Source organism: Protobothrops mucrosquamatus, unplaced genomic scaffold (genome assembly GCF_001527695.2).
Source record: "Protobothrops mucrosquamatus isolate PMUCROS unplaced genomic scaffold, P.Mucros_1.0 scaffold307, whole genome shotgun sequence".
NCBI classification, from domain to species: Eukaryota; Metazoa; Chordata; class Lepidosauria; order Squamata; family Viperidae; genus Protobothrops; species Protobothrops mucrosquamatus.
Genome location: NW_015386649.1, coordinates 213,401 through 228,566, shown reverse-complemented (window position 1 = coordinate 228,566; position 15,166 = coordinate 213,401). Strand labels below are relative to the sequence as shown.

General features: G+C 38.2%; 1 protein-coding gene across 1 annotated transcript in view; it reads right to left on the bottom strand.

The window, feature by feature from the left end:
• LOC107286670 (metabotropic glutamate receptor 7) overlaps positions 1-15,166 on the bottom strand; it is a 284,502-nt gene that overhangs the window by 205,385 nt on the left and 63,951 nt on the right. Inside the window, exons 2-3 of the mRNA XM_029283983.1 lie at positions 12,275-12,416; positions 2,755-2,909 (exon numbers count right to left, since the gene is read on the bottom strand). Coding sequence (XP_029139816.1) covers positions 2,755-2,909; positions 12,275-12,416 — 297 coding nt within the window. The remainder of the gene's footprint in view (positions 1-2,754; positions 2,910-12,274; positions 12,417-15,166) is intronic.

The following is a 15,166-nucleotide window of genomic DNA, read 5'->3' as shown; positions in this document are numbered from 1 at the left end:
ATACAACCGTCTCAAGACCTGCTCCCGTCTCCTCCCCCTGGGCCAACCAGTCGGAGTCCAAGCCTTCTCGGATCCGCGCGACTTTGTCATACAGATACTGCGCAAAATCCTCTGCCCTCCCCTCCAGGGGGTCCCCCCCTCCAATTGAAGGAGAGAGCGGGTCACCCTGAAGAGGGCGGCAGGGCGATTATCTGATGACGCAATGAGTGAGGCGTAGTAGTTAGTCCTAGCCTCTCTCATCGCCACAAGGTAGGATCTAAGATGTATCCTTACCTGTGCTCGATCAGATTCGGTTCCTATAACTTTCTGACAAGGTAATAACTACAATGCTGTTCTACTCATCTTCTAGAAGTACATGTTCCAATAGATATTGACATACCTATTGTACAGAATTTCAGTAGAGTCCTTCCATGTTTGATCTTCTTTGAATCTAATATTAAGTATCCTTTAGCACATCAATTTAAAGCTGGAACAGCCTTCTGAGTTCAGAGACTTTTGGAAAAGTCTGTTTCCAGCTATAGAGTATTTACAGATATCATTGTAATACTGCTTCTTGCCTGATCTATCAGCTCTGTGTAATTTTTTATGAGATTCCTTCTTAAGATCTTTGCCTTTCCTAGTTTGGGCTTCTTCTTCTGTGCAACTTCCATCATCTGTCCTTATATCTGGTTTGCTCTCTTCTGTATTTTTGTTTTCTGGCAGTATCTTTTTGCATTCATCTATAAGAACATTTTGGTATCACTCCACAATTCCTCTGGGTCTCTATCCAATGATATTCAGGACTTCAAAGTTCCATGTTCCACTTGGAAATGATGAATATATGCTCATCCTGGAAACTGCTTGCATTTTTTTTAACCTTCCATTTTAGCCTAACTTGAAATTTGCACGTGAACAGTTCATGATCTGTTCCATAATTGCCCTTGGATATATTAATATTTTGATTGAGCATTTCTATCTCTTTGTATCAGTAATATAGACATCTATACTTCTGTGTTATCTTTCTAGTGATGTCCATGTATGTAGGCATTGCTTCAGTTGCTTGAAGACTGTATTAGTTACAAAGAAGCCCTTGGATGGGCAGAAACCGGTAAGTCATTATCTTGCTTCATTTCTCTTTCTTGGACCATACAATCCAACTTCATTTTCATCATTACTATTTTGAACTTTGGCATTTCAGTTTTCATACACAAAGAACATATCTTGCTTGCACGTTCTGTACATTTCAGATTGACTTGAGCACAAAACTCATCAAGCTGCTGTTCTTCTGGCTCAGTGGTTGGAGCATAAGCTTGGATAACCATCATATTAAAGGGTTGTCTGCAAAGGCTAATTGATATTATTCGGTCATTGACTACATTGTATTCTAATACCATCTTTGCTATATCTTTCCTATGAAAGCAAAGCCATCCTTCTTTTTTATTTTGTTTTTTATGTTCTCAGTAGTGAATAGTATGCTCTTCTGACTGAAAGGATCCAACTTCACTCTATTTCAATTCGCTGATGCCTAAAATGTCAATGTGTAGTCAGTTCATTTCATCTTTCATTTTATTGACCTTTCCCATGCACATGCTTCCTATGTTACATGCTCACCCTATATTTTTTTGTTTTTGCATCTTCTTTTCCTGCATAGCAATAGCAGCAACTAGATGTCCAAAATCCTTTAATCTAGTTCTATCATAAACACTATTAGTACTGTGAAAGTTCTACAGTTGTTCTTTAGTAACATATTGAGTATCATCTGACCTGAGAGGTTCATCATCAAGCATTAGGTCATTAATCACTTTAGATTATTTATCCCTGTCATTTTGGGTAAAATATAGAAATGATTTACTATTATTTTCTCTTAACCAATATGATTCCATTGCTATTGTCATTATCTCCAATATCATCCCATATTGCTGCTGCCTACTAGAGATTCCTGCTTGCTTTAGCTAGGCCATTGGAGTGATCCCCATACTGGAAGCATGTAGACCCCCATGCTGGTTTACTATTTCATAAGCATCCTTTGCTCATTGTCCTTATCCCCATCTCTACCACCACCAATGAAGCAGCAAAGGTGGTGTTGAGGTAGGAGCTGTAGTCCTACAAGTAACAGAATCATATACTTGAAGACAGAGTCACCTTATAAGGGAGATGGGTGGCAGAAAAATTTAACAAAAAAACAAACAGAGAACAAAATACAAGAGGAGTTGAAGTATAACTACTCCAGATGACTAAGACTTCTTTCATACCAGACTTGGGAGGCACCCAGGAACAAAAAGGAAAACTCCTGACAAACAGGCAGACATCTGCATACAGAATCCTGGATACTGCTAGAGAGTCTGCTGTGGGTTGCTATATATCTGACTCTGCATTCATCAAGAGTCTACATCAGCACTCCACACTTTACGGTACTAGTGTCTTCTGTGAAATATGACTATAGCATTCCCAGCAAAACATCTGCACTTCAGATATCTACTATGCTGTCTATTTCTTGCCATCAGAAGTGATTCAAAGCATCAACTGCAAACATCTCAAGCCTTTTTTAAAACAATGCTCAAAAAACCAACAGCCCTACTTATAGAAGTAGCAGAATTTGGAAGGGAGGCAGATCAGCATAATGGCTCCTCTCCAACTAGGTTGCCTTGATGTTAGCTTTCTGAAGACTGTGATGTATGAAAAATATCTTTATATGGATTCAGTTTATACAGACTGCCTTTATGTAAGTAAGAAAAAAAAAGTATACATGGAGGCCAAAATAATAGTAGGGCTTACCTTCAATGGTTGCCCGCTTAGGCAGGATGGTGATTGCTCCCTCTGCAACATCTTCTTGTTGAATTACTGGAGTCATTTTGGAACCCCAAGTGTCTGAAGCCACCCACAGAAAATGACCAACTTGATCAGCTCTTTTTGCCGCTGCAAGGATTTGTCTGTAAAGAGAAAACAGTTATCATTCTCAGGGGGGAAAAAAGAAAAAGAGTATTTATTCATATGGTGGAACATTCACCAGCAGAAAATAATTACCCAATGAGCCAAAACAATGAATCCTACAGACTGGAAAATCAGAAATGTTTAAAAAAAAAAAAAACCACACACCTCAGTTGAATAAGAACTGCTTATCATTGTCTTGTGGCTTGTATCATCAGCTGAGAAACTTAATATAGTTGAAAATGCAGAAATATAATTTAGAAAGTAAGCATTATTTCTTAAATAACACCATATTCCATAAATCAAATCATATTGCAGATGTACATAGTGTTCATTAGTACTACTGATGCTTGCTAAACCATACAATATACTTTCCATCCTAATTTTTGAGTCTTCTGGAAAAGTACCAGTTTTGATGGAAGGATTTCTAGCATAAGGAGAGATAGAAATGTGCTTAAATGACATTTTAGTTGAAACCTGACTAATTCATACTATGCAAAGGTACAATAAGCTTGTTCATGCAAAATTTGCCAACTCAATAGCATAAACTTTTCTAAAAATGACTATTACAGTAGGAGGAAGCATACAAAGTAAAATAGTGTATTAGGACAATACACACAAAAGCACACTTTTTTTTTCATAGTATAGCCCAGTTTGAATTTTGTTCTGAGATTCTACTAAAGAAATTTGTGGAAAATAATACTATTAATGATTATTAGTCTTGAAAACTATATAGTCACCTTAGTTGTAAGATACAGTATCAGTTGGAAGGAATACAAGCAGATACTCAATTGTGAGCAGTTTGATTACAGGGTGTGTCTGATTGCATATCCCAAAGGAGCAAGATCTTGTTTTAAGGCAGGCATGTCAAACTGCCGGCCCGCAGACCGGATGTGTCACGCCAAAACCACGCCCACCCCATTGCTGGCAATGGGGGAAAAGTTGTGATACGTTGCGCTACGTCACATGACGTCGCGAGCTTGACATGCCTGTTTTAAGGGATGGTAGTGAATCCAGGTCTTATGCTATGGCAAAAGTACCAGTATAACTTGGGACATGAACATTTTTTTTCTAAGTAGGTGTGAGTCCCACATGAATTTATCCTGGGCAACATCTGCTCAACCTGAGGGGGTTCTTGAAATCTCCTCATATTTCTATAGGATTCTTTCTTTTTGAATAGTTATATGGCTAAAAAGTCAGGAGAACCTTTCAGATGGCTAGGGAAAATAAGGAAAGGCCAGGCCTTTTTCAAGCAATATTAACTATATCCTGTAAATGGGGGACAAGCTAGATCAGATGGGAGAACTGGCTTAAGAGAATCTTCAGCAATCTCAAGTGCACCAAAAATCACAATGTTGTCAGAATTTTAACCAGGACAGAAAGAATTACTATCTCTTCCTTCCTTTGCCAGAAAATTACTAGCTCAGTTACATGGGGCTTTTCAGTGCAACAGTATTTATGATCATGGACAGAAAATCCTAGACAAGATGGACTTTTGATATGACCAAGAATGAACTTAGGATATATCAGGACCTACCAAAAATGTACTATATAAGTAATTCACAATGAATTACCAAGTATTTCTAATGCCCAAATAATGATAACATTCAATAAGCATCAAATGAGCTTTCTCAACCAATTCTGGTTGCATGAATGAAGAAATCTTAGGATCTATATGAAGCAACTGTCAACTCGAGGTCTGCATTTAATAAAATAAAACAAATTCTGGACTCAAAGCAGCTTGAATGTCTTTTGGATTTCTAGCTACTGATAAAATTACATTCACTCTCACAGGCTCAGCTGAAGAAATAAGAGCCAATTATAATTTTGAATATTTTTCTTACAAAATGACTGCCATGAAAGAAGATTATTTATTCATAAAATGGCTGTTGGATTGGGTTTCATCACAATATATGTACAGGTAGTCCTCAACTTACAACTTTTCATTTAGTGGCTATTCAAAGTTTTAACGGCATGATTGTTTTTCATATTTATGACTGTTGCAGAATCCCCAGGATCACATGATCAAAATTTGGATGCTTGGCAACTGGCTTGTATTTATAATGGTTGCAGTGTCCCGGGGTCATGTGACTACCTTTTGTGACTTTCTGACAAGCAAAGTCAATAAGGAAGCCAGACTCACAACCAGGTTGCTAACCTGACAACTGCAGTGATTCACTTAACAAGTGTGGCAAGAAAAGTCATAAAATGGGGGAAAATTCATTTAATAATTGTCTCACTCAGCAACAGAAATTTTCAATTCAATTATGGTCATAAGTCAAGGACTACTTGTACCTGGTTTTTTTGTGGAGGAAAACTGCTGAAGTTCTTTCCCATTGCCCCTTATTGATCACAGTTACCTCAAGAATCACTAATTTTATTTTCTAAAGATGTTTATATATTCTGTGTTGGATCCAGAAGTACTCTGAAAATAAAGAGAGTAATGTTTGCTTCACAGCAAGTCATCTTCCTATATGTTTTAAATTAAAAGATTCTTTTAAAATACAGTGAAGTGAACCACGTAGCTAAGGATAACAATTATGTCTATGAGCTAGAATATGAGTCACTAGGCATAATCTTTTAATTTAATCAAGTTAGAGACACCTGAGGAAGAAGATTGATCAAACTTGGTTCAGGCTAATAGAGGTAGAAATCATTGTTCCACTTGGGAAAAATAAATGTGTAACATTGAATACAATTATTTATAGCCATGACCAGACAAAAATTGGACAGAGTATTCTCAGTCAGAAATTTGTTCAAAGATATACTTTTAGATATTACTAATCCCTGAGATTTTCATTGGCCAAGAAAGAAAAATGTGATTTAATTTGTTTGGTAAAAAATAAAATAATGCAGCAGGAAGATGCCATTCAACTAAGTTATTGCAAAAGTCTAATGAAGTTCATCACACATGCAAAATTACACTTGAATAATTCTCACTTCTTCATCACAAACAGCCTGGAAGATTATTCAATCAACCAAAACATTGTTTCCAAATCTAGCAGAATCCCATTTTCCTACATACAATTTTTTTTATGAAATTACTGTTCATTGATCCATCTAAAATTATTTTCAGGGGCACTATTGATTCTTAGAAAGAGAATCAAATATAATAACAACTCTTGTTTCATTTCTGAGATGTAATTCAGAAATGAGAACACAAGAAACATTGCTTGAGCATATAGCAAGAATGGAATGAGTAAATTTGGGAATAACTACACCAGTCCAGGCATTCATGCTATTTGAACCAATACACCATTCAGTTCTACCCTGGTGTTAACAAAGAGGCAATGGATGAAAATATTTGAATGCATTATATTTCTCTCCTCCCCACCTCCTTATACTATGCAGAAATGTCAGATGAATGATCCCATATAATTCTTCAAAACAAAATCTTCAATATATATTATATTCTAACAGACTGAGGTACTTGCTAATTCAGAGGAGAAAAGATCACATTCCCTAACTTCCTACCAATTTCCTGTATGCTATCCTGAAACAAAGCAGTGAAAATTCATTGGTTAGAAAGAAAACAGAATATAAATGAGTGTACCAAGAGAAAAAATGTTTCTGTGATCCACAAAACAGTTTAAAAAAAAAATAGTGCCAGGCCTGAAGATTTACACAGACAAAACAAAGCACCAATATGGTGTGATTATAGAGTATGGCAATATTTATTTTTGTTTTTGCTGTTCTTGGAAATATTTTTTTATTTTTCCTTTCTCCTAGTATATCAAGATGATATACAAATGAAACCGATACAATAAAATCATAAAATATCACATTAGCAACACATCCAAACTATACACAATAAAACCAACATTATGTAAGTCTTCTCTTATGTGAGGGCAACATGTGACCTTGCAATGCATTAAATATGAAACCATGAAAATACTCTGAAATTTTGCATTAAGTAGGGGATTTAATTTCCCAGTCATAATCAATATGAAAATTCTCTCTTAACCTGATTGAATGACTCAGGGGCAGAAAAAAGTAACTTTGTGAGATCTGCTTGGCATTGTATTCTTAGAATCATGGAATTTGGGGAAAACAGGGACCAGCTTCACTCCTTGCTTTTAGGGCATAATATGTCATTTATAAAAGAGCCAAGAACAGGTTGTTGTCCCCAAATGTGTGTCTTAACCTGGTGCCAAAGCTGATGAAGACTACCAGACATAAGGTGCAGGATTGATCTCCTTTTATAGAAGTGCTTCAGCAAAAGGGATCCCAGCCAGCCAAATGCCAGGATCCAGAACAAAGGATTCAACAAGCTTTTATACAGTTTCTCAAGGCAGGATAAAGAAACATTGTCTAATAGGCTTTTAAAAGGTTATTTAAAGGGTCCTCTATTGGCTCCATGCCATCCCTATTTCTAAGTCTTAACTAATAAACACTTCAAAAGTTATCTAACAAGTATTCTATTGGCTCTACTTCATCCCTATTCCTAAAAGTTAATAGGCATCTTCTATTGACTCTGTCTTAGCCTTATTCCTTATCTTAGTAATATGTCTTGTATGATATACCTGATGGTCAGCTCTTGTTTTCTTCATTGAAAGGGGCCCCACCTAGCCACACTCCCTCTTCCTTTATCTTTGTTAGGCAGGCTTTGAAATACACATCTCTTCCCTTCCTTCTGAGTTCATGCTATAACCTTGCATTTTACAGCAAATGGCCCTACAGCAAATGGCCCATCAAGTTATTGCAACAGTCCTAGCTATGCTATCCCTCTATATCACTTTTTTGCCTTTCAGCTTATCTGCTTTTCTAACTCAGCTGCTTTCTATTGAAGAATAACAAACTAAAGAAGCATTGGAAATCATCTACTCTAAGCCTCCATCCAGGCAGGTATCTACTACTATCATCCAAGTCATCTATAAATATTTGAAGAACCCAAGGCTGAGAATTGATCTCTGTAATATTAAATGGTGATTGTATATCTGTCTACTGGTATAACTGACCAGTTTTGCAATCTTTTTTACTAGTTCACCATTACTGAATGTGGACTTTTAATTCTTAGAATTCTCATCAATATCCATGCTGGTTGGAGAAGGATACTCAGTTTGGGAAAGGATGGAGCTAATTTTAGTCATAAACTGTAAGCCAGGGGTGTCAAACTGGCGGCCCATGGGCCGGATAAGTCACGCACAGGCTATGCCCACCCTGGCTCCACAAAGGCACGATACGTCATGTGACATGATCGAGTTTGACACCCATGCTGTAAGCCTTATGCATAAATATTCTTTCTTCCCTTTTCCCTCCAAGTCTACTGATTTCAAATAAACCTTATTATATCAGAACAGAGACCTGTTAGTTGCATTTGTCCTTCCAGTCAAAACTGGAAATTGAATTCCAGTATTCTAACTCAATAGTTGACACTTGGGGGAAATAATGTCAAACTGGATTTTGCCTGCGGAAAGAACTCAGAGAGAAAATCCATAAAAGGAAATTCAAATCATGGACAATCTTTATTTTGACATGATATGAAAAGTAGAGGCAATGGATTAAAAGCAAATATTAATATTCAAGTTCAAGTTAAACCTGTTGCTTTCACTGTTTTCCTTTTTTAGATTAATGGAAAATCTATAGTTAGGGTTATGGAAGCAAAACCTAATTTATTGTGTGATAACTAACACATCTATCGCAGACTATAGAGGCAGGATTGGCTGCTACAGTATGAACCTTATAAGGTCAGCACCTTTTTTTATATATATAGTCAGCACACTTTTATAGCCTTTCTAATCAATAGGCTTCAGTGGCTCTGATGGTTTCATGTCTTCCAACTGCTTGCCTTTTATTTTTTCACTGCATTGCAAAACAAAATCTAAAAGAGCATAACTTATTAGGAGAATCACAGCACTTTAATTCAACCCTTTATATAGGGCAGTATCATAGAAAAACGGGTCAAGTTTCCTGACTAAAATGTCTATATTGACAAGTGTTTTATTTTTTATTATCATGGACCTCTCTTTTACTGTTTCTTCCCCTTTCATGACTTCATTTTGTTAGAATATTTTTTTCTGGAAAGTTCTGAAAGTTAACAATTCTTTGATGCTATAGTACAGTGGTTCTCAACCTTTTTAATGCCGCGACCCCAACCGGTCGTAGTCGAGGACTAAACTGGTCGTAAGTCGAGGACTAAACCAGTCGTAAGTCGAGGACTACCCAACCGGTCGTAAGTCGAGGACTTTCCCTGCCCAGGAGCGCCGCGCATGTGTGGTTCCGCCCCCTGCGCCGGCCGAGGCGTAGCTGGCAAGCGGCAGAGACGGAGCAGGCCGACCACCAGCTGGCCCAGCCCAAGGGAGGTAAGGCACCCACCGGAAAAGGGGAAAAAAATGGCGGACAAAAAAAATGGACAAAAAAAATGGCGGACAGCCTTGCTTGGCGACCCCCATGAAATGGTCGATCGACCCCAAATGGGGTCCCGACCCACAGGTTGAGAACCACTGCTATAGTATTTCAGATTCCTGTCTTTGAAGCCAATGGAAAATATACTGCTCAAAAAAATAAAGGGAACACATCCTATAGGATTTCTTATAGGATGTGTTCCCTTTATTTTTTTGAGCAGTATATATACTGTAGACATGATTCTAAGCCTCTTGGTCTTAGAGCTGCAAAACTAGAATTGTGAAAAGAGAATAAACAAATAGAGTAAGAGGGAAGCGAAGTGACTGTCTACCTATTGCAGAGCAATCTGCTATCTCTTTGACTCAGAAGAGGAACGGAAACTGTCGAGAAAATATGTTAGAGTTTCTACTTAGTTTATGAAAGAATAATACCTTTGGAAACTACTACTTGCTAATTCTCTTCTGAGCTTAGTCTTACTTGCTGATCCCTCCAGACCATAATTTATACTTCAGAAGTACAGATGACTAAAAGTATGCAAATGTTAGTTTCTCATAAGAACCCAAATAAAAGTAGCAACGTAAGTCTCTTGAGGTAACCCAGATCAGGAAACAAAGTCCACCAGAAGACTAGATCTATATTTTATTGAGATAGGTTGTAATAATAAGAATCTTGCAAATGTGACTATGTTTCTTCTCCCCTGCCTTTTCTACCCCAGTGAGTCAGGGATGACTCAGCCTGAGTGCCTTCTTAATACTATCTCTCTTCACAGGACTTAAGAAATGTTCCTCTCGCTGGCTCTCTACATGATGTCAGTTCATGGGTGATTTAGATAAAAGAAGTACAAATTCTTATTGGATATTTTTTTTCTCATTAGTCACATAGAAAGCAACACACCTCCGTGTCCCAAGCACTGCACTCTTGCAGGCTTTTCTAGACCACTGTAATCAATATGTAATTCAACTTTCTTCAACTTGGCACCCTCCAGATGTGCAGCCAATATAAGTGAAGGATAATAGGTATAATCCATTCTGTCTAGAGACACATGGTGTTAATAAATTATATAGTTTACAATTGCTCTCTTTCTCTCCTTTAAATTACCAAGCGTGCCACTTTAGGAATGGGTAATAATTTGAAGCAGGGTTGCTTGATTATGCATGCACTCCTGCTTCAGAGTTATATAAATTATTGCAAGTTAATATTAAGGCACACACAGCCACTCATGCAATTTCCCTCACATATTTTGCTCAAGCTCTGAGCATGAGATCAGAGGCAGTCTATTAAACTGAATCTCCTATGCATACTCAGGCAATGTGGTCAGCATTCCCATAATTGGCTATTTTTATGTCAGATGCTGAACAGGTGCTACTAATCTAGTTTGTTATACTATTAAGTGACTAATACTATTCAATTTCTTCCCCTTAGTCAAAGGTACCACTTTTGTCATGCTCACTATTGGTTGCTGGTGCTATAGCAGTGGTGGCGAACCTATGGCACGTGTGTCACAGGTGGCACGCAGAGCCCTCTCTGTGGGCACGTGCGCCGTTGCCCCAGTCCTAGGCCTTCAGCTGGGTTTATAAAACCTTTTCGCTTTAGGCCTCCGCCGCCGTGTACAAAAAAAAAAAAGGTTCAATCACTCAATTTCAACTTCTCGCGGAAAAAAAAAGATCTTGCAAAGTTGGAATTGATTGATTGAACTTTTAAGTCCCACCCAGTCTGCTGTTACCACCGCAGCCACACCCACCCATGGGCCACACCCACCCAATAGGCCACATCCACCCGGCACCCGACAATGCATAAGTGGGTTTTGGGTTTTGGGTTGCAGTTTGGGCACTCAGTCTCTAAAAGATTCGCCATCACTGTGCTATAGTAACTCTCCCCCCTCCCCTTTACTGAATTCTCAGCTATCCACTCTGAACAAGAAGACGTGGCTGGAATTTACTATTATTTCTAAATGCGTGCTGAAAAGAAAATTGCTAAAGTTTTTCATATCGAAATACTTTCAGACAGAATGAAAGATTAAATATTTCCTTTCTATTATGTGCAGTTTTAGTTCCATATCTCTTCCAAAATCTGCTGTAGCACATTCGATCTGCATTATTAAACCAGTTTAGGTTTATAAAATCTATATTTATGAATCTGCATAGAATTCTTCAAATGTTTTGCAGGTTTGGTCCTTCAAATCTTAATGTCCAATAACTAGCATACCTAATCAAAACATTTTGCCTTGTAGCTTAGCCTTGTTGCAAACTTATTTTCCCCAAAATTGAATTACCACCAAGGATGGTTCCTGATGCCTGCTCTAGAGCTATGGTGGAAGAGACAGAATCACAAGGCCAGTGACTTCATCATCCATCCACCCAATTCAGCTTCCCAAGCTTCTGATTTCTTTCTTGCTTTAACAGATGAGAGGAGGCAGACTTCAAAGTGCAGAATAATGAGCTTCAAAAGTCAGCGTGGAAAGAGAAATCTGTCTAGAACGTAAGCAATTGATTTGAGATAGTGTTGGTTTTTTTTTTTTTTACAGCAGCATTTGTTGCACACAAAACATATTGTAACCAAGCTCACATAGAAGATATTTGGAAATGATTTCTAGGTTTTACCATTACTACAGCAGCTGAGGTTTTATGTAACCAAACATATTGTACTTGCTGTCATGGGAAAGTTTCTTCCTGATATTCTCTGCCAGCTTGCTAGAATGTTATTCAGGGAGTTTTTCTTCTACCCGGAAAAAAATATATCCGTCCATAAATCCTGCTCCTTTAATCTGAAATTATACTACCCAAGAACATGCTTATCACCTCATTTATTGCTCAGATGATGACTTAAGCCTAAGAATGTGGATACCATAAAATATGTATTCAGGCAACCCAAGCCACAAATTGTGCTATAACTATTTTTCAGCTCAGACTCCCTTCTCTATGTATTCATGTACATCTGTATAAAGGTAGGTTCTCATATGTTCTAAACCATCTTGCTTGAATTAATTACATGTAAACAAGTTAATTTCTCCAGGCATCCTTACTTTATATCCTCATCGTAGGCAAAGACAATGATAGCCCTGGCTCTGGGTGTATCTAGAAGCAGCTTGATAATTTTATCAAATTCGTAGGTCTTGTTTTTGCGATCCTGTGGGATTTTCAATGACTGGGCAATGCAGAGATCACCTGTTAACAGAAAAAAAAGAAGACAATATGCTAAAATCTGTAAATCAGGAAAAAAAATAAGAAAGAAAACTGGGAGAAAAAAGTAGTTAAAGATTGACTTGAAAAGAAAAGAATGAAAAATGGACTTTGGCCTAATTAGGTACAGGGGGTATGGCTCTAAACTTTTTACATGCCTCTACAGGAAGATTTTTGGATTTTTATAGTTCAATCAATTGACTGTGTCTGATTACTCCTCAGTTAGCTTAGAATTCATCAGAAACAAAAAGAAAACACTTAGGAAACTAAAAAAAAATCAGTACAAATAATTGGACTTCAGAATTAAGTTTTTATTACATTTCTCAGATTTTATCCCATCTGAGTCCTTGGTGGATGCCTCATAAAATCTGGGGGAAAAATATTCTAAGTATCTGACTGCATTTTATGTCTTCTACCTTTGGTTTTACCCACTGCTTGGATGCCCTTGTGGAAAGTCCACAGCATGGATTTGGTCCATTGTATCCACCATCATAAAATAATAAAGAGGGGAGTCCAGGACCCCTCAAGAGAATCTGATCTCTTCCATGTCATTTAGAAGCTCAGATATTGTTTCTAGGTGGTTTGTTTTCAAGTCTCCTCTTGTGACAGATTATATATCCCAGCAAAATTAGGTCATTTTCCATCACAGGGAAATCAGTTGTCTACTCTACCTGGGAGGGAGCTCCATGCTGAATGGTAACACTTGAACTATATCTCTTTAGAAACTTTTCCTGACATGAAATTGCAAAATGAGAAGGTACTGTGCTTTCAAAGAAGAAAATATGGATTTTCATGAAAATCAAACTGATGTATAGTGCAAAGGAAACATTCTCAATATAAAATTCTGTTCAGCGATTACTGGCTCCAGAAAAGTTAACCCTTTGCATGCAATAACTAACATCCTTTGGAATGATAGATCTATTCCAGTGATGGCGAACCTTTTAGAGACCGAGTGCCCCAAAACTGCACTGCCCCTGGCCCACCCCTGCTCTGCCCCCCTTGCCCATCCCACTCCCACTCCATCCCCACTCTGCCCTTCCCCGCCTGCCCGCAGGGCCACCTACCGTCCCCACGGCCCACCGCAGCAGATCACCCAGGGGCCCAGCAGTGCCATGGCGGCCACACCCTTCACCCATGCCCCACAGCATCAACTGCACGCGATGGGGCATGAGGGTGGAGTTTTGTTCCTGCTGCCCAGTTGCCATGTGCTTGGCTGCGCTGCTCCGTGCGGGCCACGCACAGGGGCGACTCTCCTCTGGGGTGGCTGCTGGGGAGGAGGGGAGGCAGAGGGAGGCAGGATTGGGGCAACGGTGCATGTGCCCACAGAGAGGGCTCCGAGTGCCGCCTTTGGCATGCATGCCATAGGTTCGCCACCACTGATCTATTCCATACTTACATAAGTCATTTCTACATCAGCCCAGCAAAGAGAGTGAGAGGGAATGAATTTTAAAAAGAGAGGATAACATTTTCATATATCCATAGATATAGATTTAGAAAATATTATACATATTTTCCTAGAATGTAATATGCATTAACAGAGTGAAAAGTATTGTATTCTATCAGTATGCCTCAACTAAAAATGTGGAATTTTAGCTCCTTGTTTTGCTTTGCTTCTCTTTCATCTAGACTCAGACTGAAAAGTCTTTGAAACAGCTGTCTGTTCCCTGAGTACCCTGCAAATAAAGAAGCCAGTCCCTTGATAAGAAATGTACCAACTCCATTTCCCACCTTTGCAAATTGTTTTGAAGAAAAATAACATGCTAGTGGAATACTGCAATTGTAAAAAAAAAAAAAAGCTTTTTGAACATAGAATCTAACTACAGTAGTTTATTTAGTGCAAGGGAACAGGTGCTCAAAAAACATATCACAGTAGTATTTATAATCTTATTTTTATTAATTTTGTGTTTATTATTTTAAACCACAAACTAGTATGAATTCTTATTAATTTCATGTGTTCGACCAGTAAAATCCTGGTTCCAGACCCAACTCGTTGGCTTGTATTGGGGCAATCACAACCCTCAGTGCTAACTATCTCAAGACGTTCCTTTGAACAGAAGAGCACTTTCCTTCGGGGAAAAAAAAAAGCCTTTATCTGAGGTTTTCTTCTGAGATAGAAACCCACAACCTCAAATCACAAACCTTCCATTGTTTACTTGGAGACACTTGAGCCACAATGGGGGCTCAGGGTCAATCACCTTCCTATTGATGGGACCTCACTACAATGTTACTTCCCATTTCCATGACTCTCCCTGCTTCCATTGCTTGTATTGCTTCTGGCTTTTTAAATTCAGACTACTTTCTTTGTTTTTCTTGCTACAAACAGAGCCAGAAACATAAATTTTGAGAGTGGAGACTGGAGGATGATTTCTGTGATGATTTATGGCTGAGATGGTGGAAATGCAGGTTAACTCAGGCTGTCTGCACAGTGGCTTTAGTATATTAAATTGGTGGCTATTCTGAGAATGCCTCTAGGAGTTTGAGGGTGTTCACAGAGGGATATGGAGAAGCTCTAAAAAAATGGATGGGGCAAAATCATTTATGCCCTTCTGAGAAGAGTGGCATTAAATTAACATAAATGCAAAATAAATGATTAATCACCCCTGAAACTACTTTTAGAAAACCTCAATATATTAATCTAATATTGGATGGTATAGTACTTGAAGTGTCTCTGTATACTGTAAAGGCAACATTCTGCCACAATCACGTTTTTTTAAAAAAAATCCAATAATTTATTC